The sequence below is a fragment of the Papaver somniferum genome, chromosome 1, assembly GCF_003573695.1.
Source record: "Papaver somniferum cultivar HN1 chromosome 1, ASM357369v1, whole genome shotgun sequence".
Classification (NCBI taxonomy): Eukaryota; Viridiplantae; Streptophyta; class Magnoliopsida; order Ranunculales; family Papaveraceae; genus Papaver; species Papaver somniferum.
In genome coordinates, this window is record NC_039358.1 from 6,967,537 (window position 1) to 6,987,176 (window position 19,640).

Below are 19,640 nucleotides of genomic sequence, written 5' to 3' on the forward strand. Positions count from 1 at the left end.
GATAAATTCATGGCTAAAATAGGTGTTTTTATTGATGTATAAGATGAAACAGGAAATTGTAACGCTATGAAAGTGTTACAGCGTCACCGTTACAAAGGGGTCACTGTTACAAAAGAGTATGGTAATTTAAGACTGCTGTAAACGATAACTATCTACTGCTGTGAAACAACAACAGTGGTATTGAAAATAAGTCTGCTGAAGAACGGCGGACTCTGCGAGTCTGTTCTTCGTGTTCTTCAGAAGCTTTAATAGCAGCAGCAGCAGCAGCGCTGTCTCCTCTATAATTGCTTCTCCTAGGCTCTCATCGACTCTAAACTCTCTCCTAAGGTTTTTCCAAAATTTTCTTTGATGTAAACCAACACTTATATAGCCCAACAGATCCATAAATCTCGACTAAATATGCGATTATTCTTTTTCTTCTTCTCATGCAGTTGAAACGATAATCGCTTCTGTTGAGCTTTTTCACGTGCTGTTGGCTATAAAATAGCTACCAAACTCTTCCATAATCTTGAATAGGACCATGTACATGTTAATCCAGCGTCAAAGTCCTCCAGAAATCTCTCAAAAATATTCTAAAAACCCAACAGAGAACACGTCTCTCTGTTTGAAACTTTGAAACCCTCTCTCGCCATTCCAGGCCAATTGGTTGGTTCCAATCGATTGTACTAGGCCTGTTTAGTCCATCCAAGTCCAGCCCAACTGATTTCGGCGATTGAATCTCGTTAAAACTCCATCAAAATTCGATTATCAATCTGTCAGTGAACTTCCCGCCAATTTTCCAATTCAAAACGTGAAGAAGGTGGGTGCCCTTATCCTGTGCTGTTCTCCCTTTAGCAGCTGCCTGGAAATAGGTCACCCCTTAGTAATTAGGTTACCCCTTATCCAAAATCGAGGGTCCGTATAGTGATTTCTCTGGGACATTTTCCGCACTTTTTTCGGGGTTCCTCCGGAATATTCCTGGGGTACTTCCGGTACAATTCTGGGGCGCTTCCGGCACGTTATCAACGGAGGTCCAAATGCCGCATTTTTAGCCAATTTCGCCACAAAGCCTTATTCTTCCAAAAACACCTACAAATAAATAAAATAACCAAATAAGTACGATATCAAGCACTAACAATATATACAAATGAGCTATATTAGACACATAAATGCGTCTATCATGGAGCAATCGAAGGTTCATATACTCTTGTTATCTTGATGGATTCGATGCTTTCATCTTTGAGCATAGGTGATATGTATTCCAGGGCATCGGCGTGCCTGAGATCTTTTATGCACAGGTGTCGGAACTTGATGCTTGGTATCTTAGAGGCTAAGGTCTGGACCATTCCCTTGTATGCGAAAAGCGTGTCATCGTAAACATTGTATTCTAGTTCTATTTTCCGAATGACTAGCTGAGAAACACTTGTTAGGCGCATGTCAGTTATTCCCATTTCTATTATTAACCGAAGAGCGTGTACCACAGCTTCGTATTCCACAATGTTGTTTGTATGCTCCCTGAACTCTATTCTTAGCGCGTGCACAATTCTGTCTCCGGTTGGGGTAGTGATTACGATGCCTATGCCTGATCCTTCTCTATTCCGTGATCCGCCCACGAAGACTTCCCATCGTCGTTGGATTGATGGATCGAGTACGTCGATCGGGTCTTTTCGATATTCTACCGATTCAGGGATGTCCTCCACTTCTTCGGCGTTGTCCAAAGGGAGATCTGCTAGAAAATCTACTAGGATTTAGGACTTCTGTGCAGTTTGAATCTCGTAAATAATGTTGTATTGGTCAAGATGAGTGTTCCATTTTGCTTTTCTTCCCACTTTTCCTGCGTTTTTTAGAACGGCTTCCAACGGTGCTTTACATGGGACACGAACATAATGGGTCAGGAAGTAGGTTCTCAACTTCTGTGTAGTCCATACTAGTGCTAGTATGAGTTGCTCTATCTTCGTATAATTTCTTTCTGCGGATTTGAGAGTCTTACTGACGTAGTAGATGGGTTGTTCGACCTTCGTGTTGGTTTTGACCAATACTGCGCTGACTGCGTCTTCGGTTGCGGCTATGTAAAGGGCCAAGACTTCATCGGGATCGGGCTTATGGAGGATCGGAATAGTGGCCAGGTATTCCTTGATATTCTGGAAGGCTTCTTCGCATTCAGCAGTCCACACAAATTTTCTTCCTTTTTTGAGGATATTGAAGAGGTGTTTGCACTTATCCGATGATCTTGCGGTGAATCTCCCCAGTGCTGCTAGTGACCCGTTGAGTTTCTGGAATTACTTCAAATTCTTTGGTGATGGAATATCTACGATGGCTTGGATATTAGGGGATGAACTTCGATGCCTCTCTTGGTTACCAGATATCCTAAAATTTTTCCCGATGTGACACCGATCGTACATTTTTCCGGGTTTGCTTTCATGTTGTGCTTTCTCATGGCACCGAAAATATCCCTCAGATCTTGATGGTGGTCTTTGCTGAGTTCACTCTTAAAAAGCATGTCATCAACATAAACTTCTAGAGTATTCCCAATCCATGGTTTGAAGATGGTATCAACCATTCTTTGATACGTTGCACCTGCGTTCCTCAGTCTGAAGGGCATTCTCGTATAACAATAGAGGCCATGCGGGGTATAGAACGATGTATGTTGTTGATCCTCTTCTGCCATGGCTACTTGATTGTAGCCAGAGTATCCGTCCATAAATGACAATTCTTCGTACCCTTCGATAGCTTCTACCAGTTGGTCAATGCTCGGGAGTGGATAACTGTCCTTTGGAAATGCTTTATTAAGGTTGGTGAAGTCGATGCATATCTGCACTCCTCCGTTCTTCTTTGGTACGATGACCATGTGGGAAATCCAAGTCGGGTATTTTACTTCCTTGATGAACCCTGCTTCCAATAGCTTACGGAGATCTTTCTCGATCGCTTGATGGTACTCTGGTGCCACTTTTCGTACCTTCTGTCTAAATGGGGTCGTTCTTGGATTTATACGAAGCTCATGTCGTATTATGTTCGGATCGATCCCTGACATGTCTCTTAGTTTCCATGCGAATATGTCTTCGTACTCCATCAACATTTTGATTAGTGTCATCTCTTGTTCCTCGCTCATTAGATTACCTATCTTGATCATCTTCGTATTTCCTTTGGTCCCTATGTTGACCTCCTTCGTGGGATCTACGGGTGTGAATGTAGGTTCGGGCTCCCATAGGAGAGGGACATTCTTTAATTGCTATTTGGCGGGCTCTTCAGCCTCCTGATCTTCGGAGGTACCTGCTTCGGTATTTAGAACAACACTCTCCTTGTCCAAGACTTTCCCTGAGATTTATTCGAGATAAAGGTCAATTGCTTTTTCCTTGGCAGCTGCCTTGTTTTTACTCCTTCAGGACTTCCGCTGCTCCTCTTGTTCATTATTGAGTGGGTTCTGCAAAGCCTGGCACTCTCTGGCGGAAACCTGATCTCCCTTTATTTCCATTACCCCTTCGGGTGTTGAGAATCTAAGGTATTAATGATAGGTTTCTGCTACCCCTTTGAGCTTGTGTACCCATCTCCTGCTGATGATAGCGTTGTAGGGGGAAGGAATGTCTACTACGCTGAATCGAGTGTCAACCTTCATTAGTCCCGCGTTCACTTGCAGAATGTCCCCTACAGGATTTGTTGGGGGCCCATTGAACCCGTAGATGGTGTAATATAAAGACATGAGTTGCTCGTCTTTCAACTCCATTCGTTTGAAAGTGTCATAAAATAAAACATTGACCGAACTTCCCCGTCGATGAGGATCTTTCTGATGTTGCACCCAGCCACTGGTAGAGTTAGGACCAAGGGGTCGTTATGGTCTTCCATGTCCTCCTCTACATCTTCTGTATCGAAGGCTATAGTTGTGTTAATCTATTGCTCGTGTTCTTCCACTTCTACCCCATCGATTTTATATAGCTCCCAATAATCCTGAAACTGCTTTCTTAATCTTTTCCCTATCTGGGCGGTTAGTGAAGGTCCCGTAGCTTCAGAACATGAGATGGTGTTGATGCTTCAGTGTCCCTAGGGTAATTTGACTTGATTCCTTCGCTTGGATCTTTCTTCGGTTTCTCCCTTTTGTACATATTGCTTGAGGTCGCCGGCATCAATCAACTTATGGATCATTATCTTGAGATTCTTTCATTTTTCGGTTTGATGCCCATTGAAGCAATGGTACTCGCAGTAGTCTCTTGATTTTTCTGATCTCGGGGACTGTTTCCCTTTGGACCAAGGCCATTTCAGGCCTTCTCGATCCTTAAATTCTCGTAGTATGCGAGCATAATTGGTATTCATCTTGGTGAAGACTTGGTCTTCAAATTTTCGATCGTCCCACCGACGATCATCTCTTCGTCCTCTTCCTTCTTCGTGTGACCGTTCCACTGAGTTAACTCTTTTAGATCCTCTGGCTTGTTCAGCTGAGTTGGTCCGATGGGATCTCTGTGTTTGGGCCGTCAGATTTTCGCACTGAATTTCTTCTAGACGAGCATGTTTCTCGATGATGATTCGAAGATCCCCTTCGGTTGTCGGTAAACTTTCATGTATGTCGACAGACAATGGGCTCATGCTATCTAGGCCCCACTTGTAACAATTAACGCTGACCGCCGGATCTACGTTCCCTATAGCCTGAAAAATCTTGTGACATCTGTCGGTATACTCCATGATCGTAACTTTGTAAGCTTTTGCCAGCGAAAAGAGCTTGTCCATCCCTGCGTTGACAGCCTTGTTGTACATGTATGTTCTTAAGAATTTCTTAGTGAGATGGCTGTAGGAATCGATGGAGTTGGGTGGGAGGTTGTCAAACCAAGACAATGCCGACCCCTTTAAGCTTGAAGGAAAGTATCTGCAAATTACATCATCATTTTGGTCCCATCGGGCTAGAACGCGATTATAGTAACGAAGATGAGCTGCCGGGTCGCTGGATCCATCATAACATTCAAACGCTAGGACGAGACATTTTTGAGGGATAAGGGCTTTGGCCATGTGATGAGTCAGTGGCGTGGTATTGGCTTCTCTCATTACCTCTTCTAGTCTTCCTCCCCCTTGTCTAGCTTTCAGCTGTTTGATCTCGGCCATAATTACGGCACGAAGATCCTCCATTGCATGCTGCTGATCGTCTCTTATTGTAGATCGTCCTGATCTCTGGGTCCCACTATCGTAGTAATCTGAATCTTCGGGGGTATAATCTGGATCAGATAATCTGTATCTCTGGATGGGCTTCGGTTTAGCGGTTCCGGGTTGTTGGCGTCGGCCACGATGATTCTTCGGTTTCGATTGGTCTATGGTGCCTTTGAGTTTGCTTCGTCATGTTGGCGTGCCACCCTTGCGCTTAAGGCGATCCTATCCTTGATCTCTTGATTTTCCCGAGCCAATAGTGCTATATCATCTGCGTATACCCGCTGATTTTTTTTTAATTCCTCGAGTTCAGCCATCAGTTGAGGTGAATGGTTCGATCCTTGATTTGGGGTCCCAGTCAGTACCCGCCCTTCAATAGCTACGGTGTGACCTTCATCCACTGTGTGGATTAAAGGAGGGGGCGGGTCAGGTGTAGCCGCGGGTGGATCCATACGTATGGGCATTGGATGATTTTCTATTAGAAGAGGATGAGTAGTCGTCTGGGCTTGGTTCTGGTCGTTCATTGGTGGCATTCCGAGGGTCGGTTGATAAATCGTTGACTCTGTAAAACCTTTCCGCTGCTCATGAGTTTTGTTTGTTGCCACCATCTTGGCTACATCGGCTTTGACTGCTGCCGTTTTGATGGCCGCTGCTGCTACGGTATTTGTGTCCAACGGTGAGGTGATTTCCGCGGCATCTGGCTTCTAGTGGGCTACCTTCGATTTTTCGCCCTTTTGCTTACTACGGGTTACCACTAGGGTGGTCCTTGGTGTTTATTTTAACGAGGCTTTGGTTTTTCCCACTTCCTTCGTTTGCTCCATTTCTAACTTCTTCTGCAAAAATAAGACGTGGTCGAAAAAACATGAGCCACGTTGATTTTGTCAGCAAAGTTTGTTCAAAGAAAATGGTATAAATCAAAAGGTTCCTTTTAAGCATTTTCGAAGAGGATTCAACTCGAAGAGATGATAGTGGGTATTTTTTAAAGTTTTCAGAGTATGGATCCGACCATTGTAAACATGGTTCTATTAACAGATTTAACAATACTTTGTTTTAGAAAACATGGGAAGATAACAAACGCCTTGACGACAAGTTTTGTCGAAGAAATTATATTATCCGTGGGGAAAAAACATAGATCCGAAAAGGGTTTGTTAAACAGAACATGGATCTATATCGCTTCTCGGAGAAGTATGATGTTCTAAAAGAAAACAAAGTCCTGGAACATTTTTCCAAAGAAAATGCGGGCTAACTGTTCCAAACTTTAAATGTAGATTGCTCAAAACACCATTATTGGGGAAATAGTGCTAAGAACCGAAAAGAAGAAAAAAAAGGGAAAGATAAATCTTTTACCGGGACTAGATGTAAGGACCCTCAAACTCGTCAATGTTATTAGACTAGTCAAGAGACGATTTAGTCGTTAATGACTCAATTAGTTATTATAAACTTAATTAATAGAAATTAATCTAACAACTATTTAAATACGAAACTAGTATCATTTGATAGGTCTCGGAAAGTTATGCAATATAGACTACTCGAACGTGTCATTTGGATACTAGACGAAGAAGATATCATCCGAATTGAGTAAAGGGTAAATTTGTCTTTTTACCATTAGACAGACCCGGGCTTTCCTTCTCACGGATAGTGTGTGTTTAGTTTTTCCCCGTGGGTCTTATCACCAAATCCAGATCGAATAATTCATTCTTCTTCCAAGTTCTTCTTTCTTCTTTTCTCTTTTATTTCTCTTCTGTTCTTTCTTTTCTTCTCCTCCTTCTCTGTTCTCGTCTGCTAATGAAAGTTTGTAAATCAAATTCAAGTTTTTGAGATCGTAACAAGAAGGAAGATATCAAGGATTGGTTGCAGGTGGTGAAGATGGTTGTGCAATTGAAGTATATTCTAAAATTAAGTTAATCAGAGAGAAACAAGTTAGGGTTTGTAAATCAACTATTGGATTCGTATGGAATGGATAGGTTAATTAGGTTGTTGATGGAAATAGAAGGGTTGAGGTTTAATTACAGTTCTGAAGTTGTTTTGAGATGATGAAAGAAATATGGTTTCTGAAATTAGGATTTGTGGATTTGATTGATGTTCTGAAGACTTAGAAGATGAAATTAGAGTTGTAGATGAATGATTATAGATGGGTATGACATGAAATAGGGGATACGGAAGTTAGGGTTTTGAGTTCGGTTTTAGGCTTGCATGAGATTGAGAAGATGAAATTGAAGATCTAAAGAAGTGATTAGAGATGGGTTTGACGTGAATTATAATATTGATTGAAGTAGAGTTGTGTTAGCAGTGAAGATGGATTGAATTTAACATTTAGGGTCCTCGTTTTCTTCCCCAAAGTGGAGATAGGGTTGCAGTAGAATTGAATTGGGGGGGAAAGAAATTAGGTGGATGCTGGTTCTTGGATAAGATTCTAATTTCATTTAAGATTGGAATTTAAGTTTAAATTGCTTAGATTATTGAATTAATGTTTTGTAAATGGTACTGTTTTGAGTTATGAGTTATTATTAAAGATGCAATGAAATTGGGATTGTTTGAGAAACTTGGTGTTGAGAAGGGTGTGGATTGGAACTGTGAATTGTATGAATTAGAGGGAGGCAAGCTGAATGATGTAATGCAGTGGCTGGTGGAGTTTTAGAAACTACAGGTTGATGTTAATTGAAGTATTAATGAACTCTCAATTGAGTTAGATGAATGGGGTATGTGATGGAGATGAGATTGTTTATCCAGTGATGCTGAATTGAAATTCAACTGAAGTTAATTGGTGTTGCAGGGAATTAGTATAAGTTGAGATTAGTGGTTGTGTTTGAATGGCTGCAAGTGAATGTATTGGTGCGGAGTTGCTTTAGTTAAGTTTCAGTTGCAGTTAATTTTACAGGTTGAGTCTCAGTTTATTGGTACCAGGGTGTTGGTGTTGAAATGAATGATGGTCTTAAATTCCAGATGATGAAACATAAGTTAGTGATTTGGTAATAAAGATTTCAAGTTGTAACTGAGTAGTGCTGGGGGTCAAGGTTTGGTGGTGTAGATGTAAAGAAGATGTTAGAATATAAATGGAACTGTTTTGTTGGTGGCAGTATAGTTGATAATGATGCTGCTATGACAAAGTTTCTATGACTGTGACTGAAAGAAAGTTGGATGAATGTTGTTGCAGCTGTGAAGATTGCAGTTATGTTGATTGCTGTAGAACTGGAGTGAGGTTACAGTTCAAGAGGTGTTGTTAGTATTATGGATTATTAATGGTGTACTGTTGATTCAGTTGGGTACTGGTGTGTGTTGAGTTAGAAGAGTGGTAAAGATGTGAGAGTGGTGATTGTGGAATCACAATTGGTAGTTCTTTGAGAGCTTGCAGCTACTGCTATTGCAGGTAGGCTTAATTTGTATTTGTAATTGAAATTTGAAGTTTATTTTAATGGTTGAATTGATGCTTTATTAGATTGAAGTTGAACTTGGGATTATGATGGTAGAGTTAGAACTATAGCTGTGTAAGAAGAACCTTTAGCCAATTTGACTGAACTTATTCAGTCTGATTCGTTTGTTCAGCTGACTCAGTCTGATTGACCTGAGTTAACCCTGTTAATCTGAGTTGGATCGGTTTGATCCAGAGTTGACTCAGTAAACCTTGGCGAGTTGACTCAGTTGACTTGACTTGATTTGGTCGTTGACTGTTAGTTGACTCTTGACCGTTAATCTGACCGTTAGTGAATGTTAGTTGACTTTGATGTTATGGACCTCTTGTGGTCCGAATTAGCCTTGGTTTTTTTCCCATCTTTAGGTCAATCTTTAGGTCAGTTTTCTTAGTTAGATGTTATGGACCTCTTATGGTCCGAATTAGCCTTTGGTTTTTTCTATAAAGTTATAGATATTCATAAGACTTAACTATGGATTATGTAATCAACCTAATTGAATTAGTAAACCTTAGATGTGCTAAAGATGGATAATGAAAAGATGATGGATAATGAAAAGATGTAGAACCCTAAATGGGCCTAGAATCATTAGAGAGATTTGTATGATTCTTGTGTGAGCCTTTTTGGTTAGATTCTTAGACTTCTTGTGTGATTAACAGTTAGTCTATATTAACAACGATCGAGTTCGAAGGACGAACAGTTGGATAATGGATCTCGAGGTAGGCGTGGCTTGTCATCAAAAAGAGGTGGGAATACATTTGACTGTCTTGTAATCATTGATGTTTTCTTTTACATAGATTTATGTTTATCAAATTCATGCATTGTCTAGTTGTGCATTCCATGCTTTGTTTAAATTGCATTACGGTAATTCTGTTGACTCTGTTAATCTTTCCACGATTTGGAAATGACATGTAATGTTTTTTTTTCCTTTTGAATTGTTATGGGAAATGAGAATTTCCACGTATGGTATATAGGATACGCTCCTTCACATTTATACCTACATGAATTAAGCTTTTATTGCTTATCATGGGTCAACATGGGTGATATCAATTGTTTGACACTGTATTATACATTGTTCGAAGAAGGAGTTTGTCCATATATTTGTTTATTTCAGTAACTTGGTCACTCTTTAATATTTGGGAAAACATATATTGTTTTCCAACTCTTGCTTATGATTACTTGAAAGTTAGATGTTATTCCTGCGGGGCACTCCTTTTAGGGATGATGTGCTCACCCATTCTCACTTTCAGTTTCAGAGACAGATCAAAATTACGCAGCGAAAGCCTCAAGGGTTGATTCGTTAGTTGGTTAACTTCTTTTATGTTTATTATATTTCATATTGTATTTGTAAACCAAATGACTATTGTATATGTATCATTTGAGAGGATTTCTTGTGTTTATATGTTTCAGAGCGGGTTAGTTTTTGGGTTAAGCTTTGTATCGCATTTCTTAATTGAATGCTTAAGTACATGTTTTAGATTCTTAGTGCATCTTTATTAAGTTAATCTCTTGGATTAGTCAGCTGCTAGCTTAGGGGGCGCTACACTAGAGTCCCTGTTTCTAGTGCCTGATTGTGAACACATTAATTACGATGCCATTGACATGTCCACAAACAATATTTTCATGATTAAATAAATTCATCAAGAGCAAAGGAATCTATAAAATACTATAAATTCGATGACTTAACAGACTCTGAGCCTTCAGGCTCGTCCTCGTCTGGGTAACAATGAGTAAAATAAATTATATTTGGGATCGAAATATAATAACAAAGCAGAAGATAAAACGTTGAATCGTAAAGGAGGCACGTATTTACGTGGTTCGGCTTTAATGCCTACGTCCACGGGGGTTTGAGTTTCACTATGTATGGTGGTGTTACAAAGGAATAGTTGGCTTCGTTCTCATCACGAAGCTCAAAGGGGAAAACAAAATTCATACCTATACTTCTTATTTCTCTCTCTCCTAAGATCTCCTATTTTTTACCTAAGGCTTGTCGTCCCTTCTCTCTTAGTGAAGAGGGGTATTTATAGAGTGGTTACATGGGGTCCACAATGAGAGACAGTAACAGTCTTATCTTCTTGTACTCTGTGCCGATCCCGCTGGTATCTTCATTATCGACGATGCATCTCAACGGTCACATACGTTACCATAGGGTCGCCCCTCTTCTTCTCCATAGAATAGTTGACACGTACTTTACATGTCTAAGGTGTTTAATGCGAGTAGTTGGGCTACCTGCACGCATCAGACAGATGTCTGAGGCTCCTATCACATCTGTGTCAGTGCTTCAATCTCCACCGTTGATCTTCGACCTCTCCTCGAGATGGATAAAGTAAGCCGTGGGGTGATCTTCAGTATTTCTCAGTGGCTAGCTGCTCTAGTGTCCCCGGTTTCTTGACCATTGGATCTTCTTGATGTTGGACACATATAGATAGTGAATACCTCTTGGGTGTAGGGACGTGGCATCGTGCCCGATGCTCCATCCTATGCGTCCTCTGCGTGTAACTTTCCTGACACGTGTTGAATGACGAATTGTGTTAATACAGTAACAATTCTCTTATAAATTCATTTATCGATTAAACCAGAAATAGATATCGAAACGATTTTCCAGACAGATAAAAGATACTACCAGTTTAAGCAATAACCAAATTAATATATGTGCACACCAAATAGATATCGATTAACCAAATTAATAAAGTAACATGGTTCATTGACTTTTCTAGCTTTTGTTTAGAAAGCTACATGGTACTTGCAATGATGATCCTACCATTATCACACACGCCATCTTACGTGCCTGCCTCATTAGCTTATTTTACTTAAATATCTTTTTAGTCGGGGAATGGTGGCAGTCTGGCAGACAACATTTTAAAGTCTGTTGATTAATTAAAAAGAAAGAGGTTCTAAAGGAAAGACGATGAATCCGTTACCAAAGAGATAAAGTCGTTGAACGATGATATAGTAGTCCGAGTTTAGAATTTGTCAACAACTTATACATCGTTGGTCTGTCAATATATTAAGGATCCACCCTCTCCGGGGGAGAGTATGTCAAAAACTTAGTAAATGCTCGGGTATAAAATGTAATTTCGTAAATGATCACTGTTAAGGGGTGAATTTAGGCTTGAGGTTCTACCGTTCCTAGCTAGTCAATTGACCTCATTTTACCAAAAATAGTAAGAGAGAGAGAAAGTTGTCTTTCTATTGTACCTTGTCCTTCTTTATATAGACTTTTCGAAAACCCATTCCTTTCATGACATCATTCCGTGTGTCCTAAATTCCTTTAATTACTACTAATGTCATTCCTTCTCTAATAAAACTCATTCTTTCCTTTTAATTTCTCCCTTGTCCTTTCCATCTTATACATATTTTCTTGGTGGACTTGGGCTTTAGTCCCTAAATCCCCATGTCTCATGTTAGGTTTGCCTCCCTTTCGAGGGCATATTAGCCCGACTAAGGGATAATATTTTTCATGATCAACGTTAGTTCCCTGACTATTGGGTCAATTGTTAGATGACCCTATAGTCAAATCATCATGCATTCTTGATAACCACGCGTTACAAGAGGAGGGGCGGTTACCATGTCATTTATGGTGACCCTCTCTATATAAAGGTATCATTCCGTCTACCTGATCATTCGTTTCGAGCACCTTGTTTTCTGTTTTTGCCTCTTTCCATAAGATATTTTACTTAGATGATTCATTTCCTTCATGGGTACGTTTTAACCTTAGCGCTTGTTGGTAGGCTTATAAACAGTACCTACGACTATGTCAAACTGCAATTGCACAGCGTCTATGGAAGACAGGGCAAATACAAGTCGATCCTCAGGGACAAGGTGGGCATAACGTGAAGCTTATGGTCTTACTATACTGATTAAAAGTGAGAGTAACAACAATGTTTTTTTTTAGGTGTCGATACGACAAGATGTTGGTTATGTAACAAAAAATAGATAACAAGAATGCAAATTAAAAGATACTAGGGGCCTAGGGCAGTCAAATCCACCACCTAATCTTAGCTAATTCAGTCCAGTTTCAATAATTTTCTTGTCCCTTGTAATGGACACCGGAAAAGATGCGAGTCTGCTGTTTATCTAGGGTCTCAATGGATGACTTAATGTCAACTAAAGTGACTAATTAACCCCTAGTATTATATGTCTTCTCACAATACATCTAATCATAGATCAGTTTTATCACTTAGATAATTAAACCATTCCAAAAAAAGATATTATAATCACAACTAAGGTATTCATCTAGAGCACTAACTGTCTAATTAAGCACAATTAGTCAAAAGATCAATAACAAACAATTAAGCATGAGTTGCATCACATTCAACATAGAAGTAATCTGACTACAACGGAACATGGCATACACTGTGAAAGTAAAATGACGAAATGCTCAGATTATATTTATCCTAAACATTATAGCACAACAAGAACAATATCAATGCATGAACCAAACTTAGCAGTAGATTATTGGTTTCATCTAAGCCCTAGAAAAAGTATTTAGAACATGATGAAGAAAATACAGAAAATAAATCTACACTACAGCTTGGTGCACGACTAATCCGGGCATGAATTTTACATCACACTTCCTTCTTATTCATACACAATTTTCACTCAATCACTTAGAATTTGATAATTAGTGAATACCCACTCACCCAAAAGATGTTTTCTGAAAAACCACTTCTACAAATCAGAAGTGCAACTCTTAGTTTGATGTTTACTTTAGCTATTGAAGATATCCCTAACTATATCTCTCTCAATCCTAGCTTCTAGGGTTACTGTTTTTGATAAGAGAGAAGCTAAGATGGAGATAGATAGAGATTAGAAGGTTGATTGATTACATAGGGTGGATGATAGGTTGGCTATGCTCAGTGGTGGTCGGTAATGGAAGTGATTGAAGGGGGGAGGCGAACTGAGAGAGGTAATGGTTCTGCAGATGAAAGAGAAGATGAGAACGACGAACAAGGGAATGTTTGGATTCTATTCGGTTAATGGAGAAAATGTAAATCTAGGGTGTTGAGCAGGACTAGCAATTGTTGATGTGCCACGAGGGCATGCTTTGGATGCTCAACTGGTATAACAAATCCAACGGATCAGGATGGAGAAGGGTTTGGGTTCGAGATCTTGGGTTTTATCATTTATAAAATCTTCTTCTAGGTCCAAACCTTCTCCAAAGATGGCATCTCATGCCAACTTCTAGTTTTGAGACGTGAAAAAAACATTCTTCACTTGCGGACGAGGTTCAAACGGCATTCTTCACTGATTTCTAGCGCGAGTATTTGTCTCTCTTTTGTTGTCATCAATTTTATGTTTCTTTTGGCTTCTCCATCCATCCAAGCTTTATTTAGTACCTAAAAACAAAAAATTAATTAGTACAAGTATTTATTCTTGAAAACAATAAAAATACAGAATTTGGGATAATGTATAATTTTAAAGCGCAAAAGATGACTGCCAATAAAAAGGTGTAGAAATATGCAATATTTGACACTCATCTCATGTCCCTGTACTGGTTCCAATGTTCAAAAAGGCGGAATTGAAGCGCCTGTTGTTAGTGAAGGTCGAAGTTGAGGCGCTTCTTGAGCATAGATAGAAAAAACAGGGACTCCTTGCGTGCCCAGTTCGCGGAACGTTATGAAGTGCATTAAACATCTCAGAGGGCCGGACACATGACATCTGCCATCCAACACGCCTTAGATGATGCTGTCTCAGCTCGGTATGTTGCTAGTTCGCTTCTCATGGAGTCTTCATCAATGATAGCAACTATATATCACTCTATCGCTGATTGTCGTTCCAGGGTACACTTTTTCCTTAGCACCTGTCTCGGTGCTCGTAAACTTTCTATATCCCAGAGATGAACTTGCGCGTTTACTAGCATCAATAACGTAGGTGGTGGGCTATGGAATCTTAAGAGGGATCTCTTAGACAAAGCACGTAGGGAACGTGACTAGCACGAAGGCGCTCTTGCACTCGCTCGTAGTGCAGGAGGAAAGGGTAAAGTCATGCGAGATATCCATAGGTTGATAAGCAAGGATGATTGGAATATCTCAAGATGTCCTTCAGTGTGATGAGGGATATCTGAAGGCAAAGGTCGTGGATATGGACATTGCCCGTTGTCGTGAGCTGATAGTCGACTAAGGTTATATATCATTTTGGGGCGGCTTATCTCGCTAGTTACTCGTAGTTTTATTACTTGTTGTTACGCTTTCTAGTTTTTTTTGTGCACTTGTTTTGGAACTGCCTCTTGTGGATTTTCTTTGGAGTTATTTATAGCTTAGTGCGAGGCTTTTCATCCTTGTTGCTACTTTCTCTACCCCTTTTTCTTGTAGACCTTGCCATGATGGTTTCTTGGTTCCTGAGCCCCCGGGGCTTGTTTCGATCTTACCTTTTCTCTAGGAGGTGCCCCAGGACTACCCTGGAAGCACTATCTTCCGTACTTTATTGTTGATGCATTGACACGTATTTCCACGTGTAAATAAAGGGGGGGAACGGTAACTGCATGGTGAATTACGCCCTTTTCCTTTATATACAGTTCTCCCCCCTAGTATGTGTCAGAGCATTGCTCGGTCGAACTCGCATGCGTTGCTATCTTAAGCATGTTTGTCAATGTTAGTGATCAAACTGTAAGTCTTGATTTTTAATCTACTATATCTATGTCTCGGACTAGGATAGAAAGTGTAGTTGAGATCAAGAACTCCATGGTGAATCTTCATACAAGACGAAGAACTACTCAAGGAACTGGTGAAACTTCATCGACAAAAAGGTATGTGGATACTTGAACTTATCTATCACTCAAAAGTTTATCTACTCTATCTCCTATCTTGAGACAAAAGTCGCTTTGCTATATAGACTATGATTAAACACATTTGCTATTTCGATCCGAGTTTATCTCTCCTATCTATTTCTCGAAATATGTGTTGGTAAGCTTTCTCTTTGGCCGAATTCATCTTTACCTAGTGACGAAAGTCATGTTATGTTTGAATCACTTTGAAAATTGCTTTGACGAAAAATAGTTTGTGAATAACAACTATATAACGTCCTCTAAGAATGTTTCAATTATTGAAATGAGAGTTTAGATTATATAACCATTGATGGATATAAGCATTGTTGTGGAAACATATATATGTATAAGTCCTTATTCCTTGAACCGAAGTTTGCGAACTTTGTTGATCAAGAGAACCAGAATAGTGGCGTGAACTAAGTCCGCGAACTGGTGGAAGTTCTCGACCCGAGAAAATCTGTTGGAGTTTGTGAACTCCTTCCGGGAACTTAATTCTGCGAACTTGAGTAAGTTATGTCTAAAAACGATTGTTTGTGAACTTATTCATTTTGACTAAGGAATGCTAATTGAAAACAGTGGATATAAAGTTCATGAATCGATTCAAGTGAATCAAATCATTTTTGCTTCAATTGTGTCTTGTGTAGAACATAATATTTCCTTGCAATTGAACAACTAACTAGTTCGTTTGAGTCATTTGAACTAGTTATGGTGAAGAAGAAATGAAAGTGCTCATATGGCTAACTATTTGCTTAACTATTGTTGAACCAACAAATGTACATGTTTGGGTACGGTTACACAAACCTGGAAACGTACATTTCATTTTTGTGCAATAAGCTAAGTTTTCGATCCAACGATTGAAAGATATTAGCTTGAATCTAATCAGGTTTTCATCTAACGGTGAATATTAAATGCTTTGTTACTAAGCTAACATTGATTGCAAACCCTGATTTGAAAGACTATATAAAAGAGAACTCTAGCAACTGGGAAACCTAATCCCCACACCTTGCGTGTGATAATAGTTGTAAGCTAGAGTTGATTCTCCTTTAACCTCTGTTTTTGTTTTCTCAAACGGGGTTAATGATGGCTCTCTAAAGGAGTCACAGAAATGATACCTGCAAGTGCACAGGGTCTGTTGTAGTGAGTGTGCAAGGCAGGGTCGAACCACAGAGACTAGGGTGTATAGTTGAAGTGATGAAGCAAGTGACAGTTAACAAGAAAAATCAGTGGCAGTGAATAAGAAACATTGAAACAAAGATAAACAAACCAAGGCTGTGAGCCAAGGGCAGTGATAAAGAAACAAAGGCAGGTCCTCCAGCTATGTTCTTGTCCCTTGTTAGTTATCAGTCAGCTTCTAGGCTTTCTGAATAACTAGATGACAGTTGCGGTTCAAAGCCGGCTGTTCATCTAAGGGTTGGTCTAGAAAGGAGGCTAAAGGCACTAAGATGAATTCTAAACCTTGTGATAGTTGGGGCTCTCACACTGCAACTACCCGCAGAGAAGCTTGCTTAGTGTTTTAATAACCTATAAGTATATTCAATCCTAGACAATTCAAGCACAACAAGATCAAAGCATTGATAGGATAAAAACAATTCAAATTTACAACATCATTTAAAATAAAAACTAACCCGAGGCACTGGCTATTCCAGTCCTCTTGGGTGAAGCACTGGCTAGTCCAGGCATATCTCTACAACAACACCCACAAGTCTTATTTATACCCAATTTACATAATTAAGGTTCATACACCCAATTCCCAAAAATCCCCATAGCAGGCAGCAACAGGCCAGCAGCAGCAGCACATCAACACCAATTCAAGCTTCACATCAGGTACCTGGTAGCTTAGAAGATAAGATCAGTCTCTTTGAAGCAAATGGGTGAGGCAAAGAAGCACAACAACAACCCAAGATGAACAGGACAACGATGCAGTGATGGAAACTTAAAGCCACAGATGCTGGATGAAAAACTGTAAACCTAAGTGATACCCACCACCTTGCAAGTCAGTTAGCACACTAAGAAGAACATGAGGTTCAGTTATCACATTACAGAACAGTTGTGGCAAGGCCTAGACTGGGAAGCAGGAAAGATGAAGCAACAACTAAGATGCAGCTGTATTGCGGACTTAAATGGTTTTGCCTTAGCCCACAGCTCCTCTTCCTTCCAGCCTTGGCAGCAGCAGTATTGCAGGCTTGTTTCTCAACTTCACAACTACCTGGTAATTTCAGATGAGAGAATTAGTTCTCACAACAACAAATTTCAGGCATTCAAGATGACACTGCTAACTCAACACACAACTCAGGCATTCACATCAGCAAATTTCAGAGTTCAGTTGGTACAAAACCAAGATGACAATGACCCAATGACCAATATGCAGTAGCAGTTAAGATGATGTAGTAGCAGATAAACAAAAGAAATATGCAGCTAACTACAGACAGACAACTGCATCTAACACAGGGTGCTAAGTTGCAATTACAGAAGTGCAGAAAATTGAAAATATGCAGTGAAGCTGACTTATGACTGAGGAAAAAGATGAAAATATGCAGTGATGCAGGACAAGATGCATCTAAGATGCTAGAAAAGTAATGAGGCATTGAAGGTATGAAAGATGCAAGCTAGAATGAAGAAAGCTAACATCAGACAAGTGCAAGAAGTTATGCTAGATGAAACACTAAACAGAATGCAGTGAAGGCAGTGCAAAGTATGCAGTGCAGCAAGGTAGCAAGAGGGGTAGTTCAGCAGCAACAGGCTGCAACAGCAGCCACAGCAGCTCAGCAGCAGTCTTGGCCTGGCACAAGCAGGAGCACCACATCAGCACAAGCACAGAAGCTCAGCAGGAGAGCAGGAGTACAACAAGCACAGGAGCACCAGCAGCAATAGCAGCAGCAGCTCCACAACAACAGCATCACCACAAGTTCAGCAGCACCACAAGTCACCTGCTGGCTCAAAGAAGAGATGATCAGTCTCTTTGAAGCAAATGGGTGGAGCAAAGAAACAATGAGGGATAACAACAATGATATGCAAACCAAGATGCAGTATGCAAGATGCTGATGCAAGTTACACTAAGATGCAACATGCTGATCCAATACAAAACACTTAAGTTGCACTAAGATGCTGAAAAACTAAGTTACAGGGCAGTAACAACTTCAACCACACAGCATCCAAGTCCCCGGCAACGGCGCCAAAAACTTGGTGGCTCTCTAAAAGAGTCACAGAAATGATACCTGCAAGTGCACAGGGTCTGTTGTAGTGAGTGTGCAAGGCAGGGTCGAACCACAGAGACTAGGGTGTATAGTTGAAGTGATGAAGCAAGTGACAGTTAACAAGAAAAATCAGTGGCAGTGAATAAGAAACATTGAAACAAAGATAAACAAACCAAGGATGTGAGCCAAGGGCAGTGATAAAGAAACAAAGGCAGGTCCTCCAGCTACGTTCTTGTCCCTTGTTAGTTATCAGTCAGCTTCTAGGCTTTCTGAATAACTAGATGACAGTTGCGGTTCAAAGCCGGCTGTTCATCTAAGGGTTGGTCTAGAAAGGAGGCTAAAGGCACTAAGATGAATTCTAAACCTTGTGATAATTGGGGCTCTCACACTACAACTACCCGCAGAGAAGCTTGCTTAGTGTTTTAACAACCTATAAGGATATTCAATCCTAGACAATTCAAGCACAACAAGATCAAAGCATGGATAGGATAAAAACAATTCAAATTTACAACATCATTTAAAATAAAAACTAACCCGAGGCACTGGCTATTCCAGTCCTCTTGGGTGAAGCACTGGCTAGTCCAGGCATATCTCTACAACAACACCCACAAGTCCTATTTATACCCAATTTACATAATTAGGGTTCAAACACCCAATTCCCAAAAATTCCCAAATACTGTTGAAATTAGGGTTTGTAGAAACTTACCCATACTTCTCGAATTTCACTCCTACGCTTCTACCCACTCTGTGTCTGCCTCTCCTGATCCTTTACCTTCTCTAGCTCGACCTAATTCACTATTTTCACATGCTTAGGGTTTCAGAGAAACGTGTGAAATTAGTGAAGTAGATGGCTCAAGAGAAGGGGCGAGATAGTTGGTGATGAGATTTGGAAGAGGGGTGTGGTGGTGGTTGGATTTCTCGTGGATGTACGGCAGAGTTGGTGGTTGTGATGGAGAAGGTGGTGGTTGTTTCTCTGTAGAGGGATGGGGGAGGTGAAGTCGATGGAGAAGAAGGTTGGGGTGTGTTTGGTTGATGGGTATAGGTATTAGGTACTATGGTGTGAGGCTGAGATAGCAAAGTTTGATGATTTGCGACGCTGAGCCGTGGGATGTATAAATGATAGATCGATCTAACAGCTATACGTGAAGAGCTTGTAGCGACCGTTGGATT

General features: G+C 40.3%; 1 protein-coding gene and 1 long non-coding RNA gene across 2 annotated transcripts; one reads left to right on the plus strand and one right to left on the minus strand.

Annotated features, from left to right (window-relative positions):
• Positions 1-4,131: 4,131 nt before the first annotated feature.
• LOC113302474 lies at positions 4,132-5,088 on the minus strand. Its single transcript, XM_026551679.1, has one exon. The coding sequence runs from the start codon at positions 5,086-5,088 to the stop codon at positions 4,132-4,134; it is 957 nt and encodes a 318-aa protein (XP_026407464.1).
• Positions 5,089-6,783: 1,695 nt separating this feature from the next.
• On the plus strand, positions 6,784-9,919 carry LOC113278662. The gene is made up of 3 exons (XR_003325614.1): positions 6,784-8,470; positions 9,170-9,256; positions 9,761-9,919. It is a non-coding gene; the product is annotated as an uncharacterized LOC113278662 (long non-coding RNA).
• Positions 9,920-19,640: the final 9,721 nt, after the last annotated feature.